Here is a 13,441-nt window from a genome sequence, read left to right as displayed (position 1 = left end):
GAGAAATAGTCTTAAAACTTCACAGAGAATTCTAAAAATCATTTCTGCATTAGGGAAGATTTACTCGTTGTTTTATGCTGCAGATATTGTGCTGTTCTCTGCAGAAATAGATGGCTGTACTGTGAAACCCCCAATTGCTTTTGTCACTTATAGTGGTTTGTGGAGCTGCTTAATGAGCTCTTTCATCCCAGAAGTAGTTCCTTGGCTTTGTAGCCTTTTTAAGCAGACTATGAAATATTTTCAAGTTTCAAACTATAAGCAGTATTACTTGAAAAATTCTTTGAAACAGATACATTTTAAATTCTGTCCTTGTAACATTTGCACAACATTTAGGCTGAACTAAGAGGACTTTCTGCAATCTAGCTTTGTTGCAGAATTAAAACCAACAGAGTCACAGTACTGAGCCTGAATTATCTGTAATTTTCCAGTCTAGTGCTGATCACCTCAGGTGTTTTTGTAATCCTGCCCTGTGCAGGACAAAATTGTGTTCTAGAGCTTTATTGCAGTTGATTTTCTGAAATAAAGACTTTCCAAGAAGTTGAATAAATAAAGACAATTAATTATTAATACGATGTTATAGGAGGCTGAGGCAAAACCATGGATATAGAACTGAAAATTACTTATTCAGTTATTCTTGCCTTTTTTTTTTTTTTCTTTTTTGGTGCCTTTTATTCTCCAGGCTATTCCCAGCTGAGCAAAAATGGAATAAAAAAATTAAGCAATAACAAGAAGTGTCATTTTAGAATATCTTCTGAAGAAAACACATGCTTTAAAAATCCATTGTACATAAGTATAAAACTCATGGATTGGATGAAGGGAGAAGCTAAACTTTGTCTTAACTATGGCAATCTTCTAAGGCAGGACTGCTCTGGAGCTCTACTGGCACCCGCAAGTATTTTAGGCATGTTTGCCAGTTGCTACTGGCTATGATATGGATGAGAGTGGTGTGATGACAGCAGTTTCAAAGAACTGCACCTTATCTTCTTTTTCACTAAACAAGTATATGAGATGAGTGAATATTTTGTCTGAATCTATAACAATTACATATTAAGCAAAGCTAGAATCCTTTAGTGGTTACAGCAGTATTACTTATAGTGGTTTTATGGTTGAGGTCAATTATTTCAGAAAACACACAAAGCAATACTTAGCATCCAGCAAGTGAGGATTAGCATTTTAAATGCTTATCAATATTACATGTTTTCAACATTGTAAATACCAGCCTATTTTCCTTCCAGCTACTCTCAAGTTTCTAGGATACCTTTTGCAAATATGTAATTTTGAGGTCTATTTTTATCTAGAAAGTTTCCAGAGTTTTTCCTGGAAAGAAAATGCCTGGTAAAATGGGTAACATCTATAGGACGTCTTTTGCATTAAAGGTAAGTCTGACTGTACTGCAGTGTGAATAAGGTGGGTGCATCACCAAGCAGCTGGACTTAGCTGTGTGTCATAGTGTACTGTCTGCTGCTTTTGCCAGAGCAGCAAAAGCTTATTTGAAAGACGTTAGCAGCAAATGTGTGTTCCTGTCTTTTTGTGTCTTACAAAGATGTCTGAATTTTGTTTACATGTACGTAGTCCGAGGGGACTGTGGTTTCAGATGACTCTTCCGCAGCTCTCATTTTGTACTCTGTCCCTAGACCTCTGCCTCTGCAGTAGAAAAAGCATTCTGGTGTCCTTCAGTGAATATTTTCATGCCCATTCCGCCTGTTCAAAGCCTATTACATCTACTATTCTGTCTCTGCCAGTAAGCTCTGCAGTTTGCACAAAAAGCATATTAGCCTTTAGGCTGCGACAAAGCGTGCTGCTGCCTTCTAACTAAAACTAATGATTCATAACTAGAGAACGTGCTTGTTCAATTGAGCACTTCATGGAGTTTAGAAACTGACAAATGGGTGCAATAATGTTTGCCTGAACATATTTGTCTTAATTTATCACACAGGAGTTCTACAACAGCTCTTAGTGTTAGGGGGGAAAAGAGACCTGGGAGTTTCAGTTGGGCTGCCTTAACCTGCCTGACTGTAAGCGCCTTAAAACTGTTTGACTCCTGAATTAGAAGGCTGTGCACTTCAAATAGCGTGTGGCTGAATGTTGTGGCATGTTAAGGTCTCTGCAGAACATTCTTCTTCCTCAGAATACCAGCTCCAGTTAATCAGTTTGTGCTTTACTTAGCTGCCATTTGTAAAGCTGGAATAAAATGAGCTTAGAAATGTTGTGGTTTCTTTGTCTTCTAGGTGTGGAGGATCAACACAAAACATGATATTATTTATGTACATGGCTCTGTTCCAGGTCACACAAATTGTCTGGTGAAGGTATGTGGGCTAGTTTCAACTTTCAGGTGTTAGTGACTGCTAAGCTCTCTACTGTTCTCTTATTAAAACAGGAAAAAAAAAAAAAAAAAAAAAAAAAAACATCGTTGAATGCAATCATCATTTCTTTAGAGTTCAATCTTGTTTTATTGAATTAAAGCAAGTAGGATCAGCTCTCTGAAACAGTGGTTAATAGGAGCGGTGGATCACTGCTTAAAAAGTTCATTTTTAGGTTTGCAGCAGGATTGTGCATTCTTGTAGCATGTGATAAGCCAGCAATTACTGGAATTCTCAGGGCTAGGTGCATCCTCTTCTGAGTCAATAGTATGTTGGTGAGATCAGAATGTTATTTAAGGGCTGTTTTCATGAACAGAATACAGAAATACAGCAAGCACTGCCTTAAAAGTTCTTCAAGGCATTCACGTACATGGTGGCACTTGCTTTCTAAGAAGTAATTGAGACAGCTTGAGTTCACAACGAGTTCCCTTTGCAATCAGTATAAATGTATCTGTGACATTTTACAGAATTAATTGTCAATTGCTAATTTTATGGAGAGCATTTTAAGATTATTTAAGAGAAACTGAAACAGTGAGAAGTCTGTGTTTTTACAGTGTAGATAATTTACATCAAAGAAAGGCAAATACTTCCGAAGATTTTTTTTTCCAAAATAGATTTTTCTTCCTACTAAGTACATTCTACACATTTGCAAACAAATTCCTTGTAAGTTGTTTCTTTTCTGACTTAACATGTTGATATCAAATATCTTTAGTAATATTGATTATAAAGATCACCAGATACACAGGTAGGTTTATAACAAATATAGTTTAAAATCCTCAAAAGCACTGTAGAGATTTAAATGATCTTTCTTTAAGTGATCTCTTGAGAAGCTACAGAGTTCAAAACATCAGAACTTCCTGAACAAGTTTATTATGTTCTTGGACTATTTTTACCATGAACGTTTCTGATATTTATTGTCTGGTTGTGGAGCAGAAGTCCACAGTCCAGTGGCTGGGCATTAGGTAAAGTACAGCTAGTTTCAGAATAGGTGTTTTACAGCAAAATGTTTCTTTCTGTGTTTTTCTGGTTGGAAAGCAGGCCCTTTTTCTGAGCAAGGCGTATATGAATTGCTTTGATTGTCCTGTCTGCTCGAGGCCTGGATAATAGCTTTACACATTTCTCTCCCAAGATTTGGATGATAAAATGGGTAAACATGTTCAGGAGAAAAAGCTTTCCAGGGGAGCTTTTCTGCAAAATCGCTGTGCACTACATAAATAACATAAAATGAAGGCTATAGTTTCATTGGCTTTTCATTGGTCTATCAAACGAACAACCTAGTCTTCAGCTTTGTTCTAAGTATCTTTGTTCAGCCTGAGACTTGAAACTGATAGATAGCTTTACATTAGTCTGAGGTTTAATTAAGTGTGAATTTGTTGTCAGATCATAGTTTTAAATCACATATGAATACGAGCAATGTAATGTAGCTGAAAATACTATTAACATTTGATGCCCTGTCCTTATTACTTGATCTTAATAGTACTCTTAAGAACTAATTGTTGCAAAAGGTTGTGCATCTTTGTAACGCTGTTAAAATCCATCCACACTTAAATGGTCCAGTGGCAAATAAATGTACTCATCTCAGATCCTGCAAGGATGTGTTTCATGAAACCGTTGAGGCTTTGAATACAGTTCTTATTTGTACTAACTTAAGACTTACTTTAACTAGACTCAGTAGGTTCTTTGTTTTTCAGGTTTCTAAGTTAGTTAAGAGAAGAAACACTTATTAAACATCTGTAATATAGCCTGTGTTATACATTTTTGTGTATACAGTGAAGCTCTCGTTTAAGTCAGCGCTACCTTATTGATGATCAGGCACTATACATTCCTGTTTGGAGAAGAACTTACTTGGAAATGTGCTTTCCTTTGTGATGAACCTCTTCCACCTTTTTATTTCATCTTTACCTTTTCTTTGCTAAGAAATTACTCTTGCTTAGTGTACGATCAATGAACATACAGATGATATAGTATATTTGAGAGCTTGGCTTATGTAATTATTATACTAGAGCAGAAAAGGATACTCACCCTATCCTGGTATCGCATAGGAAACTCCAGTGGAGTAGATCTCCAGAAGAGATCCTTCTCTATTGGTAGCCAGCTCTTAAATGGGTCTAGGAGGGGTGCAGCCAAGCTCCAGCCCTTCCTGCAGCACAGCTGAATTGCCTTCACCTGTGCTCCTATGGCTGACTTATTGCTCACCTCAGGTGATCAATCAGTGCTTCAGGCCGTGATTCAGCAGCCCCATACACTTGGTCTGGAACATCTCCCCTTTACCAGCCTGGCTTTTCTGTTTTTGTTCTGAAAGCAGTCCTGCTGTTAGCTTAAAAAAGAAATGCTTGAGGCAGCAGTACTGCCATTTTCCACAAACTTGTTGACAGGAGACTGCTGGGCCAAGCCATCTGAGCATATCCAGTAAACAACTGTGTTGACATCTGTAACGTGAAGAGGATAATGGACTTTGATTGTCAGGGCAGTCTGCTGCATTAATAGCTAAGTGCTTGCCATTTCTAGTGGCCACTTCTGTTCAGTTCACTCACCACAGATAATGATTGGAACTTTATCCTAATATCAAAAGTAAAGATGGCTTCATAGCTTTTTTTTTCAAGTGATTTCTGCCTTATTATTACTATAAAAGATGAGGAAGAGGCTGAGGTACTCAGTGCCTAATTTGATCTGTCTTTAATGGTCGGGTTATTCTGAGGGTACTTAGCCCCCTGAGGGAATGGGGAATAGAATAAGCCTGCCTGTAATTCAGGAGGAAACAGCAATCTCCTGCTCCAACTAGGCTATCACAAGACTATGGACCTTGATGGGACCCACCCAAGGGTACTGAGGGAACTGGCAGAGGTGCTTACCAAGCTACTTTCTATTGTTTATCAGCATCCTGGTCAACCAGGGAGGTTCCAAACGACTGGAGACTGGCCAGTGTGATGCCCATCTACAAGAAGGGTCAGAAGGTGGGTCCAGGGAACTTGAGGCCTGTCAGATCAGTATTGAAAATCTTATAGAGCAGATCATCTTGAGTGCCATTACACAGCATCTGCAGGACAGCCAGGGAATCAGGCCTAGACATCATGTGTTGGTTCTTGGAAGGCAGGTTCTGCCTGACCAACCTCATCTCTTTCTATGACTGGGTGACCTACCTAGTGGCAGAGGGAAGGGCAGTTGATGTAATCTGCCTCTGTCTCACACTTCATCTGGAGAAGCTGACAGCTTGGAGAGGTGTACTCTTCACTGGATGAAAAACTGACTGGATGCCAAAAAGGCCAGTGCCGTCCTGACTTGTATCAGAAGCAGTGTAGCTGGCAGAACTAGGGAAGTGATTGTTCCTCAGCACTGGACACTGATGAGGCCACACCTCAAGTACTGTGTTCAATTTTGGGCCCTCACTGCAAGAACCTTGAAGCCCTGGAGAGATCCAGAGATGGGCAGTGAAGCTGTGAGGAATCTGGAGCACGAGTCTTATGGGGGGCGGCTGAGGGAGCTGCGATCATTCAGTCTGGAGAAGGGGAGGCTCAGGGGAGATCTGATCGCTCTCTACAGCTGCCTGAAAGGAGGTGTGGTGAGGTGGGGGTCAGCCTGTTCTCCCAGGTAACAGTGATAGGATGAAAGGGAATGGCCTCAAGCTGTGACAGGGGATGTTCAGGTTGGGTATGAGGAAAAATTTCCAAACAGCAGTGAGGCAGTGGCACAGGCTGCCCAGGGAGGTGGTGCTGTCACCATCCCTGGAGGTGCTCAAGAACTGCGTGGATGTGGCACTGAGGGATGTGCTCAGTGGGCATGGTGGGGTGGGATGATCCTAGTGTATTTTCCAGCCTTAATGTGATTCAGATTCTGTGATTCAGAGTGACACAAAGCACTTTTCTGACTGCTTTGCTATCTTTTAGTTTAATGATCAGAATCTGTGTTAATACCTATCTTTTTGCAAATGTTTCAAGCCATAGTTATCTGAAATTTAAAAGTCCAGTGTCTTCAGGTATGGTTTTTGGCATACATATTTCAGAGTTGCAGTTACTTTCATTATTAGAAATGAAGGTTGAGGTGGAATTAAGTGTTTCATCCCTTAGGGCTGTCTGACTAACGTAATAGAATATGTGAAGGAACTTGGCCAAATTGCTACAAACTCAGACTTCCATGGATTTTTTATTTTAAAATCTGTTTTGAGATGAAGGTACAGTACTCACTTGTAGTGGTTTTTAGTTTGTTGTGAGTATTCCTTCCACGTTTGTTGTTTTGTTTTGTTTACATACAGACTTTGACTTTCTTTACATTGATGTATAGCTGTTTGTAGCTGAGCAGAGAAATCATAGGATATTAGCTTTCATTATAACTGTTAGTTGCACTAAATACCTGTCTGCAATTAGGTAGGAGTAGTGTCTAGGGGATGTGAAACCATCTGTCTTTGAGCTCAAGAAGTGAAATATCACATTATACTCTTCTCTGCGTGCCTCTAAGTGGAAAGCATTCTTTGTTCAGTACCCACTCTTTGTTGCTTGGTAACCATTAAAATCACAGTGCACCTTAAAGCATGTATTTATTTTATGTTACTTATTTTTTTGAAACTTACTGCATCAGCAGATGGAGATGAAGCACTTAGATTTTTTTTTCAAGTTTCATTATCAGCACAAAAGGTGCAGAATATGGGGATCAGTGGATTCCTGGTTTAATTAGAACACAGTTTTCATTTGATATTGTATGCTGAACCATAAAGTTAAATAACTGACACAAGTAATGTTTCTAAGCCAACTGGAAAACCAATCAACAAAGCTTACTTTAGCATGGATTTCTTTCTCAATGACAAGGTCTAACAAAGTTAAGAAAAACTATCAGCACTGTAGAATGTGTGGAATTTTTTGTTCGTAGTGTGGTGTTGCAGAATGGACATCAGTACATTACTGTGTTGTGCCTACAAGCACAACCTCCCTCAGGTAATACCTGTTACTCTTGCTATATCTTTTTAGATTATAGAACCTACAGTTAACTACTGCGGTACTGATTCTCTGGGGGAAATAAAGCTAATAGGTTTAGTTGGTTGGGTGTTGTTTTTTTTTGGTTGGTTCATTGGTTGGGTTTGGTTGCTTGGTTTTGTTTTTCCGGAAGCTGATGGTGCTTGCTTCTTTTTTCTTTTCCCTCCCATATGTATTATCAGAAAGTTCTCTATTCACTCATTCAAGAGAAAAGCATAAAACTAACCTTTTTTAAGTATCTCCTTTCTAACAGAAAATGGCATAGTGGCTGAGCTAGGTAACATATGACACCTGAGAAGATTACTTCTAACATTCAGTATATTGAAACACATTATCCTGTCTGGCAAACAGTTTGCATTCTTGGCTATGGTTGCTAACACAGCCTGAAGCCCTGTTAAACTGCCAGTGTGAGTTGTGACTTCAGCATCGGGTTTTAATGCGTGCTTAAGACCATATTACTTCATGTTGATAGACTGCTGAATTTGTGTTTGTTTATACCAGCCAGACTATATGGGACATGCATATCTGCAGTTTATTAAGTGTCTGCAAGCTCCATTAATGTTAAAGATACAGTGACAAAACCATGACAAAACCATGACAAAGTCCAATTTCAACTTTCTCTAAAGCTTTTCTCAGTTAAAAAAAAATCACTTAGAATATACTGTAGTGCTACTATGTGTATTACCTACCTGTAGAATAGAATATACAGTAATATTGACAATATTTAAGCAAACCAGGTGGTTATGTTGTTTTGAGTTACAGAGTGAATGCTTCTATGGATTATGATAGTCAGTTGGGCACTGAGCACAGCTCCATCTGTGACTAAAAGCTGGAGCCACTCGATTTTAATAACAGGGCATTAACACTCGGATATCATGGGATTCCCTGTTTTCTCCATTTTTTTCCCCTTATTTTTTCTTTCTTAGAGGAAGAGAGCAGAAAGGGGTCAGTGCTATCAGTTGTGAATGCATTGGATTTATACTGCCTGAAAGCCTGAGAAGAGTTCTGCTTAAAGATTTAATGATGTCATGCCTACGAATCGTAGATGTTACTTTGTAGGGCCTGCAGGCAGTTATGAGAGAGGTTTGTATGTTGATTATTTGTAAATAATTGCAAATGTGTTAGAGCCTACTGCCTTTCTGTAAGAGATTACCAGAGCAATGGCTTATATAGCAGTTTCAACACAGAATGTAAAAAATATTTTATGGTTTCTGGGAAGGAAGAAAGTGAAGTGTTACTTGATACAGTTTTGGAGTCTTTGCTATAAAGGACTGTTTTGCAGTGGGATTGTGACTGTGAGGAATAAGGTAAAAGACATACTGTTTTTCCCTTTATTAGGGCTGCTCTCAGAAGATTACTTGGATAACTGGAAGACCTGTGCTGTGTCACTTAAAAGACAGTATTTGCAGAAACAAATATAACTGCTGATGCATTCTGTTTAGCTTCTTTATATTATTGTGAAATTATTGTGCAGAAATCTGAGCTATTACATACAGAAAATTTGGTGTGCTGCATTATTCATAAGCATAAAGCAAGACATCCAGTAATTCTGTAGAGAAAATAGACAAAAATTGTACCATGTTTTGAGATGCTAATTGGAATTTTCACATGTGAAGTGAATTTGTATTACTTTTTTTATAGGATCAATAATACCTAAGAACTTTTGGAAGTTCAAAGACAGAAAGAGGGAAATTCATTCAATCTGATATTAATGCTCTAATATGATGCTTCAGGATGTTTCGCCTGATGCTTTACTTGCACTTGAAAGCAGCGAATATTGGAAAAGATGAAAAAAGAGCAGTATTTTTTACCAGTCTAAAAACATCTGTATCAGTTACAGCAATCAAAATACAGAGTGTATAAGAAGAAAAGAATTTTAACACCAGCTGTGGTTCATACTTGTGGGATCTGTCAAGATTCTGATGAGTTTAGAAGGGGTAAAATGAAATATTACCGTATGGTGGTCTGTTGAAAATATCCCATAAGAATCTTCAGACTTGAAGTATTCTCTTTATCACAAAAAAGCTACCATCTACCACCTGATGTTAATACATGATATGTAGCAGAAGCAGGTTGAACAGAAATCTTACATTCATTTAGATAAACTAATGTAGCACAAAGATTTGAACATTGACTTTGCCTTCAGTTAAGAACAGATATCTTACTCAGAAGTCTTCAGATTTGCTTTAAGAAAAATGAAAAAGAATGGAAAACAAACATTTAAATTCCTTTTTAGGAATTTCAAACAGCCTCTAACACCATATGTCTATAATGAGAATAATCCAAAGTAGAAAAAAATAGACATGAAAAGCACTCTATGCAAAAGAAATAAATAAGGTATCAGAAATAATTGATTTTTATCTTCCTAAATATACTGTAAAAGTAGAGACTGTGTATATTTTTGCTGTCTTCCAGGAGAGAGTTAGCAAAGAAGTCTTGTGATGTGCTGTGGGATTAGGGAGGAGAGAATAAGGGAATAATAGTAACTAGTGAAGTTATTAAAACATGTTTATCTAGTACAAGGAATGACAGCAGCATACTGAATGGGAAAGATGACTTCTTGGCCGCAGCAGTTTGGGTGTGTGTCTGGTTGTGTTTCCTGTGAACTCTCTGTAGTTGGAACTGCTGCAGCAAAGGTCTTTGGGCTTTGACCTCCACCTGGTTTATTGTGTGTAGATGTGAACTCCTGTCTGTCCCAGGTACTGGTACTTCAATAGATATGTGTGGCAGTTGACAACTAAATAGATGGTGTCTGGTAGAAGAGGAACAATCTAAGCCTTTCTCCCCCTAATTCTCAGCAAAATATTTTCTTCTGTTTATTGAACCTGCCCTTATAAAACTGTTAGAACTTCTTCAGGAAAAAAAAAAATAGCAGTTTTCCAGAAGCTCAAGCTTAAGTCAAACCTTTTGTGTACTTCATCTGCAGGAATCCTGCTGGACTTTGGCTAAGGCTCAAGTAATAGCTGATATGAATCTGGTAAATACTGGCTGTCAGAACAGAGCTGTCAGCAGGCATAAAATTGTTTTATTTAATTTCTGCTGTAAATCACAGTTCTCTTATTTGAGGCTTTTTTTAACCAAGTAAGAACAAGCTTCCTGCTCTTAAGTCCAACCAAAAAAGAGATGGGGGTGAGCAGGAGAAAGAGCTTATCTTCACTGTACTGAAATTTAATCTTGTTGCACCTTTCTTTAATCCAATTGAATTTAGTGCCTGAAAAGAGATTATTACAGCTCCAGGAGGAAGAGCATATGTAATGATACAGAAGTGAAGCATTTTATTATAAATGAAATTTCATTATTTGAAAATTTGTAGCTCTTTTTTCTAAGGAGATACTGCTCCTCTATCTTCCGCCGCAGACAAACTGCCTTTTGCTGATAATTCTAACTAGTAATTTTCTTCAGAGATGGGAGTTTTGGGGGTTAGGTTTTAAACCTCTTCGCCCTGTAGAGAGGTCAGTTAAGGAAAGTTATTTCTCTCTGGCACTGCAGTTCGTAAAATTAACTTTCTTAAGGGCACACATTCCCCAAAGTGGGCACTGATTCCTATGGGAAGAAGTCTCCATAGTTAATCTGCAATCATGGAGCAGCTCTGCAGTAGCCAGAGGGAGCACTTACAGCACGTGTGTGTATCTTTACAAAATCAGTTGCCAGAACTGCATGGTAAATACAAAAGCATGTCTTGGCTGTTGAAGAGGACGATTACACTGCATAATATAACTTGGTGTGTCATGTAGGAAAGCAGTGTGGGATATAACACAGTTAAACAAGTCCTGCTTACCTTCACTTAACATTAAAATACTGAGTAATGAATTCATAAAAGTAGGAATTGATTCTGTCACTTTGGTACGAGCGATAATAAATTCTCCGTTGTTTTTTTGTTTGTTTGTTTTATTTGCTCTGGTGGTGAGTGGGGTGAGGCTGTGCTTTCTGCTTGTGCTTTTTTAACTCATCAGTGACTAGGTTACAAGCTGATATTAAAAGAACTGATTGTATACAGAATCCTTCAGATAAGCAAGTATAGTGTGAATGCTGCTGTTTTTGCTTACTCATGCTAGATGATTTCCTTAATTTCTTGTGCACTTGTCTGAAAGTCTTCTGTAAGATTTATTAACCTTCCTTTTCCTCCCTTGCTTTTAGGTCAGAGATACAAAACTGCATGTTTACAAAGACTGCAATAAAAACCCTCCTTTCCCCACGTTTTTTGCTGATGGAGATGAAAAACTACCAGAAGACTTGTACGACCAGGACATGTTCCAGTTCACAGATCCATCGGTCACGTACGCGTAATGTTTTTGACATCTTTGAAAACGTGGAATTTTGTTATTTTTATGAACTTTGCAATGCTGTATAAAAGTAAACCAATGAATTGCAATCTGGCCAACTGCCCCGGACATTTCATATAGTGCTGTTCTGGTCAGGTAAAAACTCAAGATTGGTGATAAATCAGCAGGTGAGTCTAAGGGACAGGTTGCAAAGCTTATCAGAGCAGTTAGTCTTCATCTTTGTCAGCTATCTTTTGTCCTGTGCCACAGACTGTGAAAACTTAGAGATTTCTGGAAACTGTTGAAGATGGCTTTAGTTTGATCTTCTGAATACTACCAAACTCTGTGTTTGTCCTCTATGGAAACTAGCCTGGGCAACTCTGATCAGTCAAAAAAAACTTTCAGATAGGCTTTTGCATCTGAGGGGGTGAATAAATCAGATACAAATCCAACTTAATAAAGAATAGCTCAGAATAAAAAGGGAAAATACACTGATTTGGGCTTGTTTTATTTCTTTTCACCAGAACTCTTTCCTTTTGCTTTAACGTTGTTCTGAGTTGAATTAGCAGATACCCAACAAATTTCCTGTAAGAGGGATCATGTCAACCACTGTCTGTCTCTTCAGAGAGACTGCGTGTAAGCCAAAGAGGTGTTCAGGTGGGAAATGCTCAGTAACAAAGAATCACTGAGACTGCAGTGGCCACCTGTTTGCTACCTTCACTGATACCTTCTTCACAGAGGCTCCCTTGCATGTTCCTGGGAGTCACTGCATTTAAGATAGTCTCTGCCTTGGATTCTTGTGGTGTTACAGGAGAGCTTTCATAAAAGAGGCCAAATGTGAAGAATTTCTCTATGCTAATGATTAGCTTTCTTCTACTCCACCTTTTAATAGTGGGCTTCTGTACACTCTTTTTATTTTTCGTGTGATTTCCTATTTATAAGTCTGATCTTCTGGACACTGTAAGTCCTCTTGCACACAGAAGCGAATATCTGTGTAACTGTCAGGGTGCCATCTGAACATTTATTTACAAACCCTACAGTAGTTAAAGAATTTACATCTCTTGAGCTACTATTAATATTTTATTAGTGCTGTCTGTTCATCATTGCAGCTTCATCACAAGATGTCACACACCTTAAAAAAAACATCCTTGCTAATACCAGTTTAAAAGTGATGCTCTTGTCTTTATGAAATCTCTGTCAGTCCCTGAGGTTATTTTGAATTTTTTGTAATAGCTTGAAGAAATCCCGTGCTATCTTAAAAGAGGCTACGTGATCAGGTAAATATCTACATTGTGGCATACTCTTAGTTGGATTCAGCCAAATTTTAAATCAAATATTCAGCACGCTGATTAAATCAGATAACAGCACTCCCCTTCTGCTTCCCCTTCTCTTCAGTATCATTGCCTCTGCAAGTGCAGGCATCTCACGGCACATGTGACTCAATAACCTGTACACTGTAGCAAACAAGCAGTGGTATGCAGCATTTTGGCTGCAATACTAGCAGTGAGTGCAATCTGTCACACATACAGGATAGTTGCTATTTCCCAAGGAGATGTTTGATCTTCCATCTCCTGTTAATGCAGCAGAGTTTAGAAATTGCAGCATTTCAATACTTGCTGTCAAACACATGTAGATCAGGAGATTTCCAACTGCCTAGTTTATGTCCTGCTCTGGTTTATAAAATAATTCTGGTGGATACAAACTTTGCACGAGGAGATCATTTCATGCTTGTATGGAAACAGCATAGCAAGTACAGGAGAGCTCTGAGTATTGTGCAGGAGCTGTTGGGCTGGACTTACACTGCTGCTGCTAGGGGGAGGAGGGAGGTGGTAGGGAGCTGCTTGCCTGGGGCAGG

At 38.5% G+C, this 13,441-nt stretch overlaps 1 protein-coding gene across 1 annotated transcript in view; it reads left to right on the top strand.

The window, feature by feature from the left end:
- The window catches only part of MRPL3 (mitochondrial ribosomal protein L3), a 28,129-nt gene extending 16,048 nt beyond the window's left edge, over positions 1 to 12,081 (top strand). Inside the window, exons 8-10 of the mRNA XM_052696311.1 lie at positions 1,299 to 1,376; positions 2,229 to 2,306; positions 11,462 to 12,081. Of these exons, the coding sequence (XP_052552271.1) occupies positions 1,299 to 1,376; positions 2,229 to 2,306; positions 11,462 to 11,611 (306 nt within the window). The 3' untranslated portion in view covers positions 11,612 to 12,081. The remainder of the gene's footprint in view (positions 1 to 1,298; positions 1,377 to 2,228; positions 2,307 to 11,461) is intronic.
- Positions 12,082 to 13,441: the final 1,360 nt, after the last annotated feature.

Source organism: Tympanuchus pallidicinctus, unplaced genomic scaffold (genome assembly GCF_026119805.1).
Source record: "Tympanuchus pallidicinctus isolate F22 unplaced genomic scaffold, pur_lepc_1.0 scaffold3, whole genome shotgun sequence".
Classification (NCBI taxonomy): Eukaryota; Metazoa; Chordata; class Aves; order Galliformes; family Phasianidae; genus Tympanuchus; species Tympanuchus pallidicinctus.
This window is presented reverse-complemented; position numbering and strand designations above follow the sequence as displayed.